This window comes from Salvelinus fontinalis, chromosome 5 (genome assembly GCF_029448725.1).
Source record: "Salvelinus fontinalis isolate EN_2023a chromosome 5, ASM2944872v1, whole genome shotgun sequence".
Taxonomy (NCBI): domain Eukaryota; kingdom Metazoa; phylum Chordata; class Actinopteri; order Salmoniformes; family Salmonidae; genus Salvelinus; species Salvelinus fontinalis.
The window spans coordinates 16563922-16582681 of NC_074669.1; the positions used below are offsets into that span (position 1 = coordinate 16563922).

General features: G+C 44.5%; 1 protein-coding gene across 2 annotated transcripts in view; it reads right to left on the reverse strand.

Annotated features, from left to right (window-relative positions):
* Window positions 1–18760, reverse strand: part of LOC129855214 (peroxisome proliferator-activated receptor alpha-like) — a 53411-nt gene that overhangs the window by 15372 nt on the left and 19279 nt on the right. For both annotated transcript variants that reach the window (XM_055922629.1, XM_055922628.1), the window contains exons 2-4: window positions 11671–11907; window positions 8263–8420; window positions 4560–4698 (exon numbers count right to left, since the gene is read on the reverse strand). In XM_055922629.1, the coding sequence (XP_055778604.1) occupies window positions 4560–4698; window positions 8263–8420; window positions 11671–11899 (526 nt within the window). In that variant the 5' untranslated portion in view covers window positions 11900–11907. The remainder of the gene's footprint in view (window positions 1–4559; window positions 4699–8262; window positions 8421–11670; window positions 11908–18760) is intronic.

Genomic DNA, 18760 nt, shown 5'->3' on the forward strand with positions numbered 1-18760 from the left:
ATGAAACACCCCTAAAATGTTAAAAAATATAAATAAATAAACATATGAAACACAATACACATGCACAGATAGAGGGACTGTATGTACAGATAGATGACTGTATGTACAGATAGATGACTGTATGTACAGATAGATGACTGTATGTACAGATAGATGACTGTATGTACTGATAGAGAACTGTATGTACAGATAGAGGCCTGTATGTACAGACAGAAGACTGTATGTACAGATAGAGAACTGTATGCACAGATAGAGGCCTGTATGTACAGATAGAGGACTGTATGTACAGACAGAAGACTGTATGTACAGATAGAGTACCTTATGTACAGATAGAGGACTGTATGTACAGATAGAGGGGCTGTGCGTACAGATAGAGGACTGTATGTACAGATAGAGGACTGTATCTACAGATAGAGGACTGCATGTACATATATAGGAAGTACAGATAAGATAAGTGAACACCCACTTTATTGTTCCTGAGGGGAAACTTGTTTTGAACACACAAGTGCTGGTCCCACATAAACATTTTGAAAGGAATACTAATATTGACCATCAGGCCCAGACCTGGGTTCAGATACCATTTATGTTATTTCAATGACTTTAAAAGACATTTGGAAGTATTTATTTTTATTTTATTTGAAAAGACTAGTTGAATATTAGAATGTATTTGGAAATACACGTGGCAAGTATTTGAAAATACTGAAATACACTGACTCAAATACACTCTCATGCATTTAACCCATGTATTTGAAAATACTTTCAAATAGTAGGCTATTTATAGTGAATTATTAAAAAATACTTTCAAATAGTAGGCTATTTATAGTGAATTATTAAAAAATACTTTCAAATAGTAGGCTATTTATAGTGAATTATTAAAAAATACTTTCAAATAGTTCCAATAGAAGCAGTTGATTTTGTGCTAGACATGCACCTGTCTAGGCTAAATAAAATGTAGACAAATCTCGACCCTGTATGTGACCGATGTAGAGACGCTTCTGCAGATCTTACGCATATGTTTTGATCAAGTGTTTTTGCCACGTTTGTAACCAGTGTAGTTTTTGGAGTCAATGTATAATTGTGCCCTCTGGTGGCCTTTTTTGGTCTACCACCTACTGGCATAATGGTGTCCAGACCAGTGCAGGATGCACTTGCTTTCTCTACTATCATCTCCAAGAGACGTATAGTTCTTAAGTAGAAAAACGTCCACCGTCCATTGCACAGTCGACATTTAAACAATTTGATTCACTTTTTAAAACTAGAAAAAAATATGTTATACTTTAAAAGGGAAAAATGATGTGTTTCATTCCACCTGGGTACTCTTGATAGACCTTCTACTAGGGCCAGATCCTCCGTATGACTTGAAAATTGTTTGGCTTACTGACGCTGTTGCCATTTGTTGTTATTTATTTTTTAAATATTTGATTTGCATCCATTATGTGTGGATGGCTTGGTCCGGTAACAACCTGTCACCATACCTGTCTGTATACCTCTGAGTTGTGATAGGTTCTATCATTAGGGTCAGGTGGGGGCTGAGTTGTGATAGGTTCTATCAGTAGGGTAAGGTGGGGGCTGAGTTGTGATAGAACATATTAGTAGGGTTAGGTGGGGGCTGAGTTGTGATAGAACCTATCATTAGGGTCAGGTGGGGGCTGAGTTGTGATAGAACCTATTAGTAGGGTAAGGTGGGGGCTGAGTTGTGATAGAACCTATTAGTAGGGTAAGGTGGGGGCTGAGTTGTGATAGAACCTATTAGTAGGGTAAGGTGGGGGCTGAGTTGTGATAGAACCTATTAGTAGGGTAAGGTGGGGGCTGAGTTGTGATAGAACCTATTAGTAGGGTAAGGTGGGGGCTGAGTTGTGATAGAACCTATTAGTAGGGTAAGGTGAGGGCTGAGTTGTGATAGAACCTATTAGTAGGGTAAGGTGAGGGCTGAGTTGTGATAGAACCTATTAGTAGGGTTAGGTGAGGGCTGAGTTGTGATAGGTTCTATCATTAGGGTTAGGTGGGGGCTGAGTTGTGATAGGTTCTCATTAGGGTTAGGTGGGGGCTGAGTTGTGATAGGTTCTATCAGTAGGGTCAGGTGGGGGCTGAGTTGTGATAGAACCTACCATTAGGGTTAGGTGGGGGCTGAGTTGTGATAGGTTCTACCATTAGGGTTAGGTGGGAGCCGGGGGAGAGACAATGTGACCCCTTTGGGTTCCCATTGCCAGGAGTTGTGAAGCATTTCCCTCCAACAATATATATACAGTGCCTTCCGGAAAGTATTCAGACCCCTTGACTTTTTCCACATTGTTACGTTACAGCCTTATTCTAAAATGGATTACATTGTTTTTTCCCCTCATTAATCTACACATAATGACAAAGCAAAAACAGGTTTTTAGAAATGTTTGCTAATTTATTCAAAATAAAAATAACAAAAAAATAATAATAATAACAAATTCACATACAGTACCAGTCAAAAGTTTGGACACACCTACTCATTCCAGGGTTTTTCTTTATTTTCTACATTTGTAGAATAATAGTGACGACATCAAAACTATGACAATGACCCAAAACAGCTCCAGGCCGTAAGGGCTTTGGTTCTTGGTCACCTCCCTGACCATGGCTCTTCACCCCCGATTGCTCAGTTTGGCCGGGCGGCCAGCTTTAGTAAGAGTCTTGGTGGTTCCAAACTTCTTCCATTTAAAAATGATGGAGGCCACTGTGTTCTTGCGGACCTTCAATGCTGCTGAAAGTTTTGTGGGAACTCCTTCAAGACTGTTGGAAAAGCATTCCAGGTGAAGCTGGTTGAGAGATTGCCAAGAGTGTGCAAAGCTTTCATCAAGCCAAAGGGTGGCTACTTTGAAGAATCTAAAATCTAAAATATGTTTAACACTTTTTTGGTTACTACATGATTCCATATGTGTTATTTCATAGTTTTGATGTCTTCACTATTATTCCACAATGTAGAAAATAGTAAAAATAAAGAAAAACCCTTAGTAGATGTGTCCAAACTTTTGACTGGTACTGTATATAAAATAAGTAGTTGATTTGGGCCACATTATTTGAAAATACTAAAATACACAGAAAATAGGCATCCTCTCCAGCATGATAGTGTTCAGTTCAGCAGTATCACAACCTGAATTGTGTCCATGAGTTTACTGCCACCAGTCCCCAGGTCGTTTGGTCTGTCTGTCTGTCTGTCTGTCTGTCTGTCTGTCTGTCTGTTCGTCCGTCAACTCTGACCATCTACTACAGTGACCTTGCTAAGCCCCTCTTCACATCACTCCACCAGGCACAAAGTCCCCCCTTAATTCTATTTCAGTCCATTGTAAACGGCAGGACATGGACCTGATGGTCAGAATGCCATGTTGTATGTTGACACAAAACACACAGGTAAACATCATCCATCAAATAGGGCCAAAGACTTCAAATCAAATTGTAATGGTCACGTAAACAGTTTAGCAGATTATATAGCGGGTGCAGTGAAATTCTTTGACCTCATTATCCTATATCAAGGTTATTGTTCATAGATTAACTATATTAAGGAAAGATCATTATGTTTATTTTGCTAATAGTCTGTCTGTCTGTCTGTCTGTCTGTCTGTCTGTCTGTCTGTCTGTATGAGCGTGATTGTCTGTGATTTTTGTCTGGACATTGGACCCTGTTTTTAGTAAGGTTCCACAAGTAATGTATCCTATTGAAAGAGCCTCTGCTCTACACTGCACATCTCACTATCAGTCTAAATGACCCACTAGGTCAGTTCAGTGATCAGTGGGCAGCCCTGGTCACGTGACCTGTAGGCCCAGACTGAGACTCACACTGCTTGTCTCTGTTCACACCTAAAGGGTGACAGGGTTCAGCCAATGCAATACAGCCCCACCTTACCGTTCTACTGACCTTCACAATTACACACCACCATGCAGAGAGACCGCACAGAGACCGTGTAGAGACCACACAGAGACCACACAGAGACCGCACAGAGACCGCACAGAGACCACACAGAGACCGCACAGAGACCACACAGAGACCGCACAGAGACCGCACAGAGACCACACAGAGACCGCACAGAGACCGCACAGAGACCGCACAGAGACCACACAGAGACCGCACAGAGGCCGCCAGAGACAGTAGAGACTGCGCGGAGAATGCGCAGAGACCGCATAGAGACCGCGTAGAGACTGCGCAGAGACCGTGCAGAGACCGGATACAGACCACATAGAGACAGGGAGACTTATGCATCGTTTTCTTCTAGATAAAGTAAAATATGAAATGGTGCAAATGTTTACAAGGGTTTATGAATGAATGCTATAGGATTCACAGCTGTCACTCATTCATCTTGAAAAGCAACCGTCCCCATAATGGGGTTTTGAATGGTGTACAGTACGTGTGAGTGTGTGTGTGTGTGTGTGCGTGCGTGTTATTGTGTGTGTGAGCGTGCACACTCCTTCCTGTTCCTACAAGAGTGTGGTTTTGAACGGCGTACATGTGTGTGTGTGCTCTTCTCTGGTTGCTACTGGCAGGTTGTGCTGTAAGCAGTAAGCAGTACTCAGGGCGCTGGCTTTGTCTGTGATCCTCACCATTGTGGGACATGCCCACAGACAGGCACTTCTGGAAGCGGCAGTATTGGCACTTGTTCCGGTTCTTCTTCAGGATCTTACATCGGCGTTCACACTTATCATATTCCAGCTTGAGGCGGATGGTCCGCCGAAAGAAACCCTGCAGGGAGAGAAACAGGAGAGAGATAAATGTTCAGGTCGAGACCCAATAGACTGCACTCATGATAAAACTCACCCTCGACTCAGTAGGGGAACTCAACCACATACAGTATTGTGACTTGGTAAAAGAAAACAATTGCCATTTTATACCTGGTATCTTTATATCTCTCAACCTCGGCGCAAACTTTAATCATCTAAGACTCTCTCAACCTAAGTGAACTATCAGCAAAGCAAAGGCAGTATCCTGACCTACAACATGCCACTAGGAAACACCATTTTCCTCCAATCAGCCAACAGACACTTTCTCCGTAGAAAAAATGAAATACAGAGAATGGACCCAATGACTGGAGCATGACACTATCAGCCTGGACATACATGCTTATCACCTTCCAAATGGGATTTCACTAGTGTTACACAACTCTGACAAACAGCAGTGTCTGGTTATGGGCAGCTTTAGACGTACTGTCCTGAGTGGTTTAGGGCTTGGACTGGGGTTGGGAGGGGGGGTAGTGAATTGCTTAAGAGGAACATTTAGCCAGCCCCATCCCAAGATGTTGATTTCATAATTCTTGTGAAAGATCTCCTTAATGTGTCCCTACACATGACATGCATTAACGCTTGCAAGGACACGCCACACGCACGCAAGTACGCACATACACCCCTCAAGGGTGACGTGAGGGCAGAATGCTTGTCAGACACAACGGCCTCCTGCCAGGCCTGTCTGTTGCTCATGTCTCTGTTTCTGCCTCTTGTCTCTTTCACAGTCTCATGTCTCAGTCTCTGTCTCTGTTTCTGCCTCTTGTCTCTTTCACAATCTTATGTCTCAGTCTCTGTCTCTGTTTCTGTCTGTGCCTCATGTCTCTGTCTCTTTCTCTATGCAGGGGTCACTCTCAGATGACCAGACAGCTGAGGAGCCGGGCGCTTGTAGAACACATAGCTGCAGTTTTACTCTGGGACAGCTATGACCAGTTTTACTCTGGGACAGCTATGACCAATTTTACTCTGAGACAGCTATGACCAGTTTTACTCTGAGACAGCTATGACCAGTTTTACTCTGGGACAGCTATGACCAGTTTTACTCTGGGACAGCTATGACCAGCTATGACCAGTTTTACTCTGAGACAGCTATGACCAGTTTTACTCTGAGACAGCTATGACCAGTTTTACTCTGGGACAGCTATGACCAGCTATGACCAATTTTACTCTGAGACAGCTATGACCAGTTTTACTCTGGGACAGCTATGACCAGTTTTACTCTGAGGCAGCTATGACCAGTTTTACTCTGAGACAGCTATGACCAGTTTTACTCTGGGACAGCTATGACCAGTTTTACTCTGAGACAGCTATGACCAGTTTTACTCTGAGACAGCTATGACCAGTTTTACTCTGGGACAGCTATGACCAGTTTTACTCTGAGACAGCTATGACCAGTTTTACTCTGAGACAGCTATGACCAGTTTTACTCTGAGACAGCTATGACCAGTTTTACTCTGAGACAGCTATGACCAGTTTTACTCTGAGACAGCTATGACCAGTTTTACTCTGAGACAGCTATGACCAGTTTTACTCTGAGACAGCTATGACCAGTTTTACTCTGAGACAGCTATGACCAGTTTTACTCTGAGACAGCTATGACCAGTTTTACTCTGAGACAGCTATGACCAGTTTTACTCTGAGACAGCTATGACCAGTTTTACTCTGGGACAGCTATGACCAGTTTTACTCTGAGACAGCTATGACCAGTTTTACTCTGGGACAGCTATGACCAGTTTTACTCTGAGACAGCTATGACCAGTTTTACTCTGGGACAGCTATGACCAGTTTTACTCTGAGACAGCTATGACCAGTTTTACTCTGAGACAGCTATGACCAGTTTTACTCTGAGACAGCTATGACCAGTTTTACTCTGAGACAGCTATGACCAATTTTACTCTGGGACAGCTATGACCAGTTTTACTCTGAGACAGCTATGACCAGTTTTACTCTGGGACAGCTATGACCAGCTATGACCAGGAGGGAAGGGTAGGGTGGGTAAGGTAGGGGAGGGGAGGGGAGGGTAGGGGAGAGTAGGGAAGGGTAGGGTGGGTAAGGTAGGGTAGGGTAGGGGAGGGGAGGGGAGGGGAGAGTAGGGAAGGGTAGGGGAGGGTAGGGGAGGGTAGGGTAGGGGGGGTAGGGTTGGGTAGGGTAGGGGAGGGTAGGGTAGGGGAGGGTAGGGTAGGGGGGGGTAGGGTTGGGTAGGGTAGGGGGAGGGTAGGGTTGGGTAGGGTAGGGGGGGTAGGGTTGGGTAGGGTAGGGGGAGTAGGGTTGGGTAGGGTTGGGTAGGGTAGGGGAGGGTAGGGTTGGGTAGGGTTGGGTAGGGTAGGGGGGGTAGGGTTGGGTAGGGTAGGGGAGGGTAGGGTTGGGTAGGGTAGGGGGGGTAGGGTAGGGGAGGGTAGGGTTGGGTAGGGTAGGGGAGGGTAGGGTTGGGTAGGGGAGGGTAGGGTTGGGTAGGGTAGGGGGGGGTAGGGTTGGGTAGGGTTGGGTAGGGTAGGGGAGGGTAGGGTTGGGTAGGGTTGGGGAGGGTAGGGTTGGGTAGGGTAGGGGGGGGTAGGGTTGGGTAGGGTAGGGGAGGGTAGGGTTGGGTAGGGTAGGGGGGGTAGGGTTGGGTAGGGTAGGGGGGTAGGGAAGGGTAGGGAATGGTAGAGGAGGGTAGGGGAGGGAAGGGGAGGGGAGGGAAGGGGAGGGCAGGGCAGGGCAGGGCAGGGTAGAGTAGGGCAGGGCAGGGTAGAGTAGGGCAGGGCAGGGTAGAGTAGGGCAGGGCAGGGTAGGGCAGGGCAGGGTAGGGTAGGGCAGGGCAGGGCAGGGCAGGGCAGGGCAGGGCAGGGAACACTGCGGCCAACTCTGCTCTGCTATCGCCTGCCATCTGGAACTCAGTGTAACAGTGTGTTGACATGAGGGGGAGGAGCACCGCCAACTTCGCCAAGTGACATCCATACTCAGACAAAGTCCTGGCACAGGGATAGATGGGCTGGCCATGGGTCCAGAAGACATCGCCCACGCGTTCAGAGTGAAAGAGTATGTAGGAAGTGTAGTGGATGAAAAACCAATTATATTTGCCTGGCTTTCACAGCAGGGTGAGAATGGACTCTTCTCCTTAGGGCCTAGGCATGCAGTCACCATTACCAGTTCCTTTTGGGTCACAGCTAAAGACTGGGTTATGTTTTCATTGGAAAACTACATTATCTTACAGTCACGTGTGATCTAGTGGCTTTCCAGTGGCACATTAAGATCTGCTCGGTCCTCCAGTGACTTGTGACAAAACACATTAGCTTTGGGTTGCTCTTCAACAGGCTCATAAACAATTAACCAAGAGAGCATCCACACTGTGATGGAGGGAACATTCTTGTGTCCTGTTTGTGTGTTCAGTCATTATCGTTAGACTGTTGTCTGAAGGTTGGTCCAGTAAGTCTCACTCTGACTAGGTGTGTGCGTTTGTATGGTTATGTATGCATATTTTAATGTTTGTGCGTGCATGCGCTTGTGTGCTCCGCATATGTGGACGTGTGTGATGGCTGGTCCATCTCACCTTGCAGCCCTCACAGGCGTGAACTCCGTAGTGGTATCCGGAGGCGCGGTCGGCACACACCCGACACTCCAGGTTGAGCGAGGAGGAGGAGAACTCTTCCTGCCCTGCAACCGCCCCATACCCCCCCGACGATGGGCTGGAGGCTGGGGTCAGAGCATCTGTAGAACACACACACACAGAGTACACATTCATGAACACACTTATGCATGCACAGACAACACACACACACATCAATAAACTCATTGCACAGAAAATAGACACCCACTCATAACTATTGTGAAACAATAAACAAATGAACCTTTTAACTGTGAAGCCTCTTTGCTCTAGCTGGCAGATGAGTACTGTACCAGTGGAAAGTCACTGGATTCTCAGGCCTTTGGCCCGACACAGAGGAAGAGCACATGTAATATGTGTTCCATTACATCTCTATTAATACGTACAGACCGCCATGCACACCACTGAGAGTGGGTCAGCAACACTTTTAAATTCAGGGGATGAGTCGAATATTGGCCCAAGATACACACACTGTGTCTATTTTAATACCTGAATACGAAACACACCAAACACACACCAAACACACAGCATTTCAAGAATGGTGCCAAACAGAGCAGCACTAAGTCAGCCCACATGAGTTGGGTGAGAGGAGCCAAAACAGGCTTAGAAATATTAAGGCCTTGGACCAACTGCACGTGTCCCACAGACCACACTCTACAGCCTACACTGTAGACAGGAAAATAATGTGATATCACAGATACTCAGTGTCTGCTTCTCCCTCTTCCTCCCTCACTCACCACTCCATCAACAACCATAAACAGCCAACACTTCTCCATGACTTTTCCATGACATCATCAATGCTATTTTCCATGATGCTCCCCCCTCCACTCCTCTTCCCCTAAAACCTCTTCCCCCTCTTCCATTTTGCCAATACACCATCCCCTCTTTTCCTCTAGATTTAAATTCTAACACCCGTCACTCTTTCAATGCCTGTTGCATACTAACTACTATGTAGTAACATATTTGCTAACACATCCAGGTGGTTTCTATTGGACACAAACAAGTTAATGTTTACACAAATATAGTGTGTCTGTGTCCAAAATGGCACCCTATTCCCTATATAGACTAGGGCCCTAGTCAAAAGCAGTGCACTCTATAGGTAATACAGTGCCATTTGGTACACAGATTGTGAGTTGAGGAATGTTTGTGGATTGAGGAAGTCTTCTGTGGAAGTGTGGGGACGAGAAGAGTGGCCTTGGGGTGTAATGTAGGTCAGACAGACAATCTGTTGGGGGGGGGGGGGTGTAACATAACAGTTAACCCCTCTGCCAAAAGCATCTCTGTCACCCTGGGTAAGGTCAGAGGTTAAACAAGCCGAGTGTCCTCTCTGAGCCCTCTGAGTCAGGGTGAATTAGCGATGAGCTATGTGAGGAGGGCTCCTGAATGATCAGAAAACACATGGTCAAACAATAACAACATAGCCATACTACTGCACTGTTGGAGCTAGGAACACAAGCATTTTGCTACACTCGCAATAACATCTGCTAAATATGTGTGTGTGACCAATACATTTTGATTTGATTTGATTTTGGGCTGGTTTACGACAGGATTACTACACCGTAGACTACTCATTATTACTTTTAGGAAAACTAAGAAACTATTAGACAGGCCCACTAGGAAAAAACATGTCCCTAAGTATAAGGCACTTGAAGTCTCAACGTTTCTATAAGGGAAGTCTCAACGTTTCTATGAGGGAAGTCTCAACGCTTCTATAAGGGAAGTCTCAACGTTTCTATAAGAGAAGTCTCAACGTTTCTATAAGGGAAGTCTCAACGTTTCTATGAGGGAAGTCTCAACGTTTCTATGAGGGAAGTCTCAACGTTTCTATGAGGGAAGTCTCAACGTTTCTATGAGGGAAGTCTCAACGCTTCTATAAGGGAAGTCTCAACGTTTCTATAAGAGAAGTCTCAACGTTTCTATAAGGGAAGTCTCAACGTTTCTATAAGGGAAGTCTCAACGTTTCTATGAGGGAAGTCTCAACGCTTCTATAAGGGAAGTCTCAACGTTTCTATAAGAGAAGTCTCAACGTTTCTATAAGGGAAGTCTCAACGTTTCTATAAGGGAAGTCTCAACGTTTCTATGAGGGAAGTCTCAACGTTTCTATGAGGGAAGTCTCAACGCTTCTATAAGGGAAGAGAAGTTAAAGGGAAGGCATAGCGTGTGTGAGACAGCAGTAGTCAATAAACCAAGCACAACACACTACTATCACACTACCATCACACTACTATCACACTACCATCACACTACTATCACACTACCATCACACTACCATCACACTACCATCACACTACCATCACACTACCATCACACTACCATCACACTACCATCACACTACTATCACACTACCATCACACTACTATCACACTACCATCACACTACCATCACACTACCATCACACTACTATCACACTACCATCACACTACCATCACACTACCATCACACTACCATCACACTACCATCACACTACCATCACACTACCATCACACTACCATCACACTACTATCACACTACCATCACACTACCATCACACTACCATCACACTACCATCACACTACCATCACACTACCATCACACTACCATCACACTACTATCACACTACCATCACACTACCATCACACTACCATCACACTACCATCACACTACCATCACACTACCATCACACTACCATCACACTACCATCACACTACCATCACACTACTATCACACTACCATCACACTACTATCACACTACCATCACACTACCATCACACTACTATCACACTACCATCACACTACCATCACACTACCATCACACTACCATCACACTACCATCACACTACCATCACACTACCATCACACTACTATCACACTACCATCACACTACTATCACACTACCATCACACTACCATCACACTACTATCACACTACCATCACACTACCATCACACTACCATCACACTACCATCACACTACCATCACACTACCATCACACTACCATCACACTACTATCACACTACCATCACACTACTATCACACTACCATCACACTACCATCACACTACCATCACACTACTATCACACTACCATCACACTACTATCACACTACTATCACACTACCATCACACTACCATCACACTACCATCACACTACCATCACACTACCATCACACTACCATCACACTACTATCACACTACCATCACACTACCATCACACTACCATCACACTACCATCACACTACTATCACACTACCATCACACTACTATCACACTACCATCACACTACTATCACACTACCATCACACTACCATCACACTACCATCACACTACCATCACACTACTATCACACTACTTCGAACCATTGAAGGTATGGCTCTATACCTAGAATGGTGGATCCTTCAGAGCCAGAGCCGTTACTCGACTGGGACTGGTACTCAGGGACGTCAAAGGAGCTGTGGGCGTCACCGTCGATGGATTGGGAGATGTCCTGCAGCTCCTCCATGCCCCCAATGAAGTCCCCACACAGCACCGAATCCTCTAGGGGGGACGGCGGCCGGCAGTGGCTCTCCATGTCGACCATGACGGAGGACGGGACCAGGGGGAGGATCATTCATCAAACTGAAGAGAGAGAAACGGGGAGAGGAAGGGAGAGAGAGAAAGAGGGTTAGTAAAAGCCCCCAATGCAGCCGTTTTATATATCAAATCATTTCTGGGCAACAACTTACTATGATAGTTATCCATTAAAATGGACAAAAAAAACTAAAATCGATTTTTTGCAAAAAACTATTTCTTAAGAAAGAATTTGGCCAGGACTATGGTCTGAGTTGTGAGGGAAAAACAGAAAACTAGTTGTTATTGGCAGAGAGGTTTGGAACTCTCTTTGTTATTGGTCTATTAACTAATTTATCTCCTGGTGATGTCACCAGCCAAGCCGAAACTCCACCCAGGCAAGGTCCTGTGTAGATTGTATTTTCAGCCAGCAATTATGAAGGACACCGATAAAGAAAATCACACTTTTACAGTGTTAGTTTCATCAGTTATTGTACAGTATGACACAAAAAAAACAACGTCATGTTGACTGCACTGAGCCTTTAATGGAATGTCCAGATCATAGGAAAGAGTAAACAAGAAAATCTTCACTCCTGTTCTTACATCATTGCACTCTTTCCATCCCCAACAAACATCGCATCAACACATGAAGTGTTAACAACACTGATAGGAGTTCCTAATGAGGTGTATCCTTGACGCAAAGGGTAGAACTCAAGCTGTTCAGCCTGGTCTCATAGACTTAACAAAGTAAATGGAAAATCTAACCCGATCCTTCACCCTTTAACCGTTTAACCTAACTCCTATCCCTAACCGTGACCTTAACCTCTAACCCTAATGTAGTGGAATGTAGGGCCCTGCGCTGGGCTAAATTGGATGAAGTGGTGGACGTTTGAGGGGTAGACCTCATAGTTCCAGGTAGAAGTTACCCTAAGTCAAAGATCTAGGATCAGCTTATCCTCAACAAATCCTAACCTGAAATTGACCGTAGATCAGTCTGTAGGGGCACCAACCCATATATCCACACTATAACTGGGTCAAGCTGGAGTAAAGCTCCCTGGTCAGGCCTGGTGTAGAGAGAGGGGTGTGGGTGCTGAGCATTTGCGAGGGGGGCATGGAGCTAGGAGACAGCAGCTGCTCCATCTGAGACCAACCTGCAGTAAGCTGCCAGGTCTTGATCCTATGGAGTCTAAGTCTAACCTAACAGACCCCATACAGTACTCATGTCTATTTTGTGCTCTGGTCAATGACTCTGTCTAATGGACGTGTCTAACAGTATGTACATGTTCACGTTCAAAGATGAATTCCAGCCCCACACCTCTCAATGTACTCCAAGGTCACAGATGAGAGAAATGCATGGTATTTCATTGAAGCATAGTGTCTAGCCGTAGGTCTAAGCTGACACTGCAGCAGGTGTTTTGAACACAGAGAGAAAAAGACAGAGTGTTTATTTACCCAGGAGGAATAGAGCTGGCCTCTTTAACATAGTCCTCCTGCTCCCAGAGGTCTTCATTTAGAGGACATCCTGTTTCAGGACATTCACTCATCACTATGTCATTACAACACTGGGCCTCTCCATGGCAACCACAGTACCAAGTACAACAGTACCTAGGCTAGACACTGCTGTGCCAATGTAGATAATAAACAATTTGTTTCAAGAGTAACAATTGGTCCAGCGTCGTCTGGGTTAGAGGAGGGTTTGGCCGACGGAACGCAGTGGCTGTACAGTAACATGCTATAAATGACGTCAGAGTTCAGGCTCTGCTCTTCACAGCGCTGTATGTGTTTTGACTGACAGCTGTTCTGAACTTGAACACCACATGCGACAAGAAGCTGCCCCCATCCCTCCCGCTAATTGAGCAACTTTTGTTGGTGTCTGAGTGAGGGAAATGCTGTACATTAAGATGACAGGATGTATTCTGAAAGATGAGACTTTGAGGATTATAATAAAAAACGCTTTGATGTCAAACAAGCTGGCCAAAAACCTGTGAGTCCAAATGTGCACTTCACATTTCCATATCATAAAACTTATGTCATATACAGTGTCAACGTGTTTGATGTATAGTTACATAATGACATGGTGTCATATGACATGGTGTCATTGGGACCCCGAGTGGCGCAGCGGTCTGAGGCACTACATCTCAGTGCTAGAGGTGTGACTACAGACCCTGGTTCGATTCCAGGCTGGCCGTGATTGGAAGTCACGGGGTAGGCCGTCATGAAGAATTAGTTCTTAACTGACTTGCATCGTTAAATAAAGATTAAATACATGTAAAAAATGCCCTGGGTTGTTCTGAACAGAATGAGCTTATGTTTGTCTATTGTGAAGAACATTTGACGCGGAACACAGCTGAGTTCACGCATGACTCCTTTCTATGCGCACCAAAACTGAATTGCCCCGTGAAAGCCTAACGCTCTAAGATCATATTTAATAACTTAGCTAGTCATGTTGGCAATAGAACAAGCTTTCAAACGATGCCCACCTGACATAGATTGCGATTTATAATGGTGCGTTCTTTGGATTGCGTAAGCAACAGCAGTAATTGTGTGATGGCGTTGATGCAGGGTTGTGTTCCACACAAAACAACTACATTGCTTGCTCTAGTTCCTCAACAGCAGAGCTAAAATAGCTAAAAAAGATTTCTTTGAGTCATAAAAGTGCATTGAAATGACTTAGGAACTGTGCACACTTTGGAGAGGTGTGTGGCCACTTGGAGACACCAGTTAGTCCTCTCACTCAAACCCTTGTCATTTGTATTGTCTTATGTTGCACCTACAACACATTTTCCAGGAATATTCTTATCATGTTACTGAATGTTTCAGAATATTTCCAGATTTTGTTATCAACAAATGTGGCAAAAAGTACAGTAAATGTAAAATGCACATAAAATCAACAGTGTAATGTCTTGTGTCAGGTGAACTGTTGCATCCTCAACATGGTCTAATCATTTTCCCATAATCTCCAAACTGTTCCCTCTCAAATGCTACCATGCTTAATTGCTACCAGACTAACTGACTGACTGGTTGGCTGACTAACTGTTTGACTGTCTGACTGACTGACTGGTTAGCTGACTGACTAACTCTTTGACTATCAGACTGACTGACTGACTGGTTGGTTGGTTGGCTGACTAACTAACTTTTTGACTAACAAACTGACTGGCTGAGTGACTGGTTGAGTGACTGACTGGCTGGCTGGTTAACTGTTTGACTAACAGACTGACTGACTGACTGGTGGAGTGACTGAGTGGTTGGCTGACTGACTAACTGACTGGTTGAGTGACTGACTGACTGGTTGCTAACTGACTAACTGTTTGACTATCAGATTGACTGACTGACTGACTGACTGGCTGAGTGACTGACTAGCTGACTGGCTGGCTGGCTGACTGAGTACAGACATTGGGTGTTTCTTAAAATGCTCCGAGCACACAAATTGGAGCACGGGAAGGTCAGAGTATGAGTCCAAATCAAAGTTTGCAAAACGGAGCACGGAGGGCACTATTCAAATGTGTACTCCGTTTGTACATTGATGCAAGCTTCAATGGAAAGTATGCAAAGAAATGTGATGCAACCATGTAAAAAATTTGGCAACAATTCTTGAAATCAATGGCGGCCATTATTTGAGCTGAAGCGAGAGAAATTACACTCTGATTTCGAAATGAAATGTTGTTTATTCACATCTCATATGTTGCTTGACTACAATATTTTATGTTGATACGTTAATAAATACCTGCTGTGTTAATTTTGGCATGTTTACATTGGCTAACTGGCTAGCTAACAAATATTAAATTGACACCTATCTTGCATAATATTCATTTTAGGTCATTTTTGCCTGTTAAACTATCTGGTTATCTACATTATTACGATTCACATATAACTAGCTGACAGTTATGAAGTAAAACGGTTGCTTGTGTATATCTTGTTTTGTATCTATTGCCATTGTCCTGGCTGGAAGAAAGTTCAGTGAACGGGGAGGTGAAGTGTGAGGTAATACAGTAGGAGGAGTGCGAGTGACTCTCAAATGTATTGTTTTATGCGTTCTCCACACTCTCGTCCTACAAGAACGTACTCAAGTGAATGTCGTGGGAGAAGGCACTCGGAGCATGAGAGTGTGGAGCACGGTAGTATGCATATTGAGAAACACCCATTGTGTAAACAGAGACCTGTCACACAGGGACATAGACCCTGGTCACAGCTGAGCCTGCATGTTTAGTCTACTTATAGACATGACTACTGATACCATCACTGAACGCATGACCCCACCAGCAGCGGCTATGCTGTACAGTACTGCCTTTCTCCACTATGCCCTAGTCATGGCTGAATCCCAAATCACCCCCTTCCCCTTCCCCTTTGTGTGTTCATGTGCGCCTCTGTTCATGTGAGCCTCCGCCAAAACTGAGGGAGTGAAAATTATAGAGGGTGTAGGGGCTAATTAGACCCTCCGATAGCTAGCCACTTTGACCGAGCAAGCTCCGCTGCAGGCTTCAGAGCGAAGTGGTATCCCAAAATGCACGCATCATTTTGGAGTTTGAACAATTTCACAAAACATAACGGAGCGACGTATCGAATTCTTGTATTGGTTTGTGTCTGATGTTGAGGCTTGAAACATGAAATACATCCCAAATGAAATGCTTAACTGTTACTGAGGTTTACAGTGCATTTGGAAAGTATTCAGACCCCTTAACTTTTTCCACATTTTGTTATGCTACAGCCTTATTCTAAAATGTAGTACATTTCTTCCCCCTCATCAATCTATACACAATACATCATAATTACAAAGAGAAAACAGATTTCTAGATTTTTTTGCAAAATGTATTCAAACCCTTTGCTATGAGACTCGAAAATGAGCTCAGGTGCATCGTGTTTCCATTGATCATCCTTGAGATCTTTCAACAACTTGATTGCAGTCAACCTGCACTAAATTCAATTGATTGGACATTTTTTTAATTTAACCTTTATTTAATTAGGCAAGTCAGTTAAGAACAAATTCTTAATTACAATGACGGCCTACCCTGGCCAAACCCTTCCCTAACTTGGACGATGGTGGGCCAATTGTTCGCCCCCTATGGGACTCCCGATCACGGCTGGTTGTGATACAGCCCGGGATCGAACCAGGGTCTGTAGTAACGCCTCTAGTACTGAGATGCAGTCCCCTAGAATGCTGCGACACTCAGGAGATATGATTTGGAAAGTCACACCCTGTCTATATAAGGTCCCACAGTTGACAGTACATGTCAGAGCAAAAACCAAGCCATAAGGTCAAAGGAATTGTCCGTAGAGCTCAGAGACAAGACTGTGTCGAGGCACAGATCTGGGGAAGGGTACCAAATAATATGTCTGCAGCATTAAAGGTTTCCAAGAACACTGTGGCCTCCATCATTCTTAAGTTAAAGAAGTTTGGAACCACCAAGACACTTCCTAGAGCTGTCTGTCCGGCTAAACTATGCAATCGGGGGAGAAGGGCCTTGGTCAGGGAGGTGACCAAGAACCCGATGGTCACTCTGAAAGAGCTCCAGAGTTCCTCTGTGGAGATGGGAGAACCTTACAAAAGTACAACCATCTTTGCAGCACACCACCAATCAAGCCTTTGTGGTCGTGGCCAGACGGAAACCACTCCTCAGTAAAAGGCACAACAGCCTGCTTGGAGTTTGCCAAAAGGCCCCTAAAGACTCTCAGACCATGAGAAACAAGATTCTCTGGTCTGATGAAACCAAGATTAAACTCTTTGGCCTGAATGCCAAGTGTCACATCTGGAGGAAACTTTGCACCACCCCTACGGTGAAGCATGGTGGTGGCAGCTTCATGCTGTGTGGATGTTTCTCAGCTGCAGACACTGGGTGACTAGTCAGGATCGAGGCAAAGATGAACGGAGCAAAGTACAGAGAGATCCTTGATGAAAACCTGCTCCAGAGCGCTCAGGACCTCAGACTGGGGTGAAGGTTCACCTTCCAATAGGACAACGACCCTAAGCACACAGCCAAGACAACGCAGGAGTTGCTTCGGGACAAGTCTCTGAATGTTCTTGAGTGGCACAGCCACAGCCAGCTTCAACAAAGTACCGAGTAAAGGGTCTGAAAACTTATGTAAATGTAATAGTTAAATTTAGTAATTTTTATCAAATTTCACAAATTTCTAAAAAACTATTTTTGCTTGTCATTATGGGGTATTGTGTGTAGATTAATGAGGGTAAAACAACATTTCATTCATTTTAAAATAAGGCTGTAACATAACAAATGTTGAAAAAGTCAAGTGGTCTGAATACTTTCCGAATGCACTGTATTTCTTGTCGAACGCCAGGTGAAATTTCCTCATTTGAATTTCATGCTTGTTTTATTATTTAATTGCGGAACAAGAATTGCATCATTCAAGTCACAAGTGTGTTCCGAAGTTGATGGTTTTATTTGATCCCCTCACCACTCTTGAAGTCACCCTCAGAGTTTTGTTAGCAACACGGAACAATGGAGGGCCCTCCGAGCGAGTTGCTAGGGGCGAAAGGGTTGGTTTGGCATTCACAGCATGTCATCAACAGAGAAAAAGGGGTAAACAAACACATGATTAGTCACTCTATACAGATGTAGGATCTTAATTTGATCACTCTTTTGATGCTGAGAATTTTCCTGCACTGCAGGAAATGCAAACTTGTTATGTATCCGAGGTTTAAAACAGGTTCTAAAGTTTGTAATTTCCACTTTAAAATGTCAGACTTGATTTGCCCTAACGAAAAAGGTATCAACCCCTAAACATTTTTTCCATTAATTATAATCCGCATAATAATTCACATTTCTTGTTGCTGCAGGATTATTTTGCTGCTGTAGCAACTGGCTCAAATCAATATCCTACTGTACATCTTTACAGGCTCCCCATATCAGCCATGTACTACTTTAACCTAGGCAGACAGATGAGAGGGTGGGTGGGTCAGATGGACTGA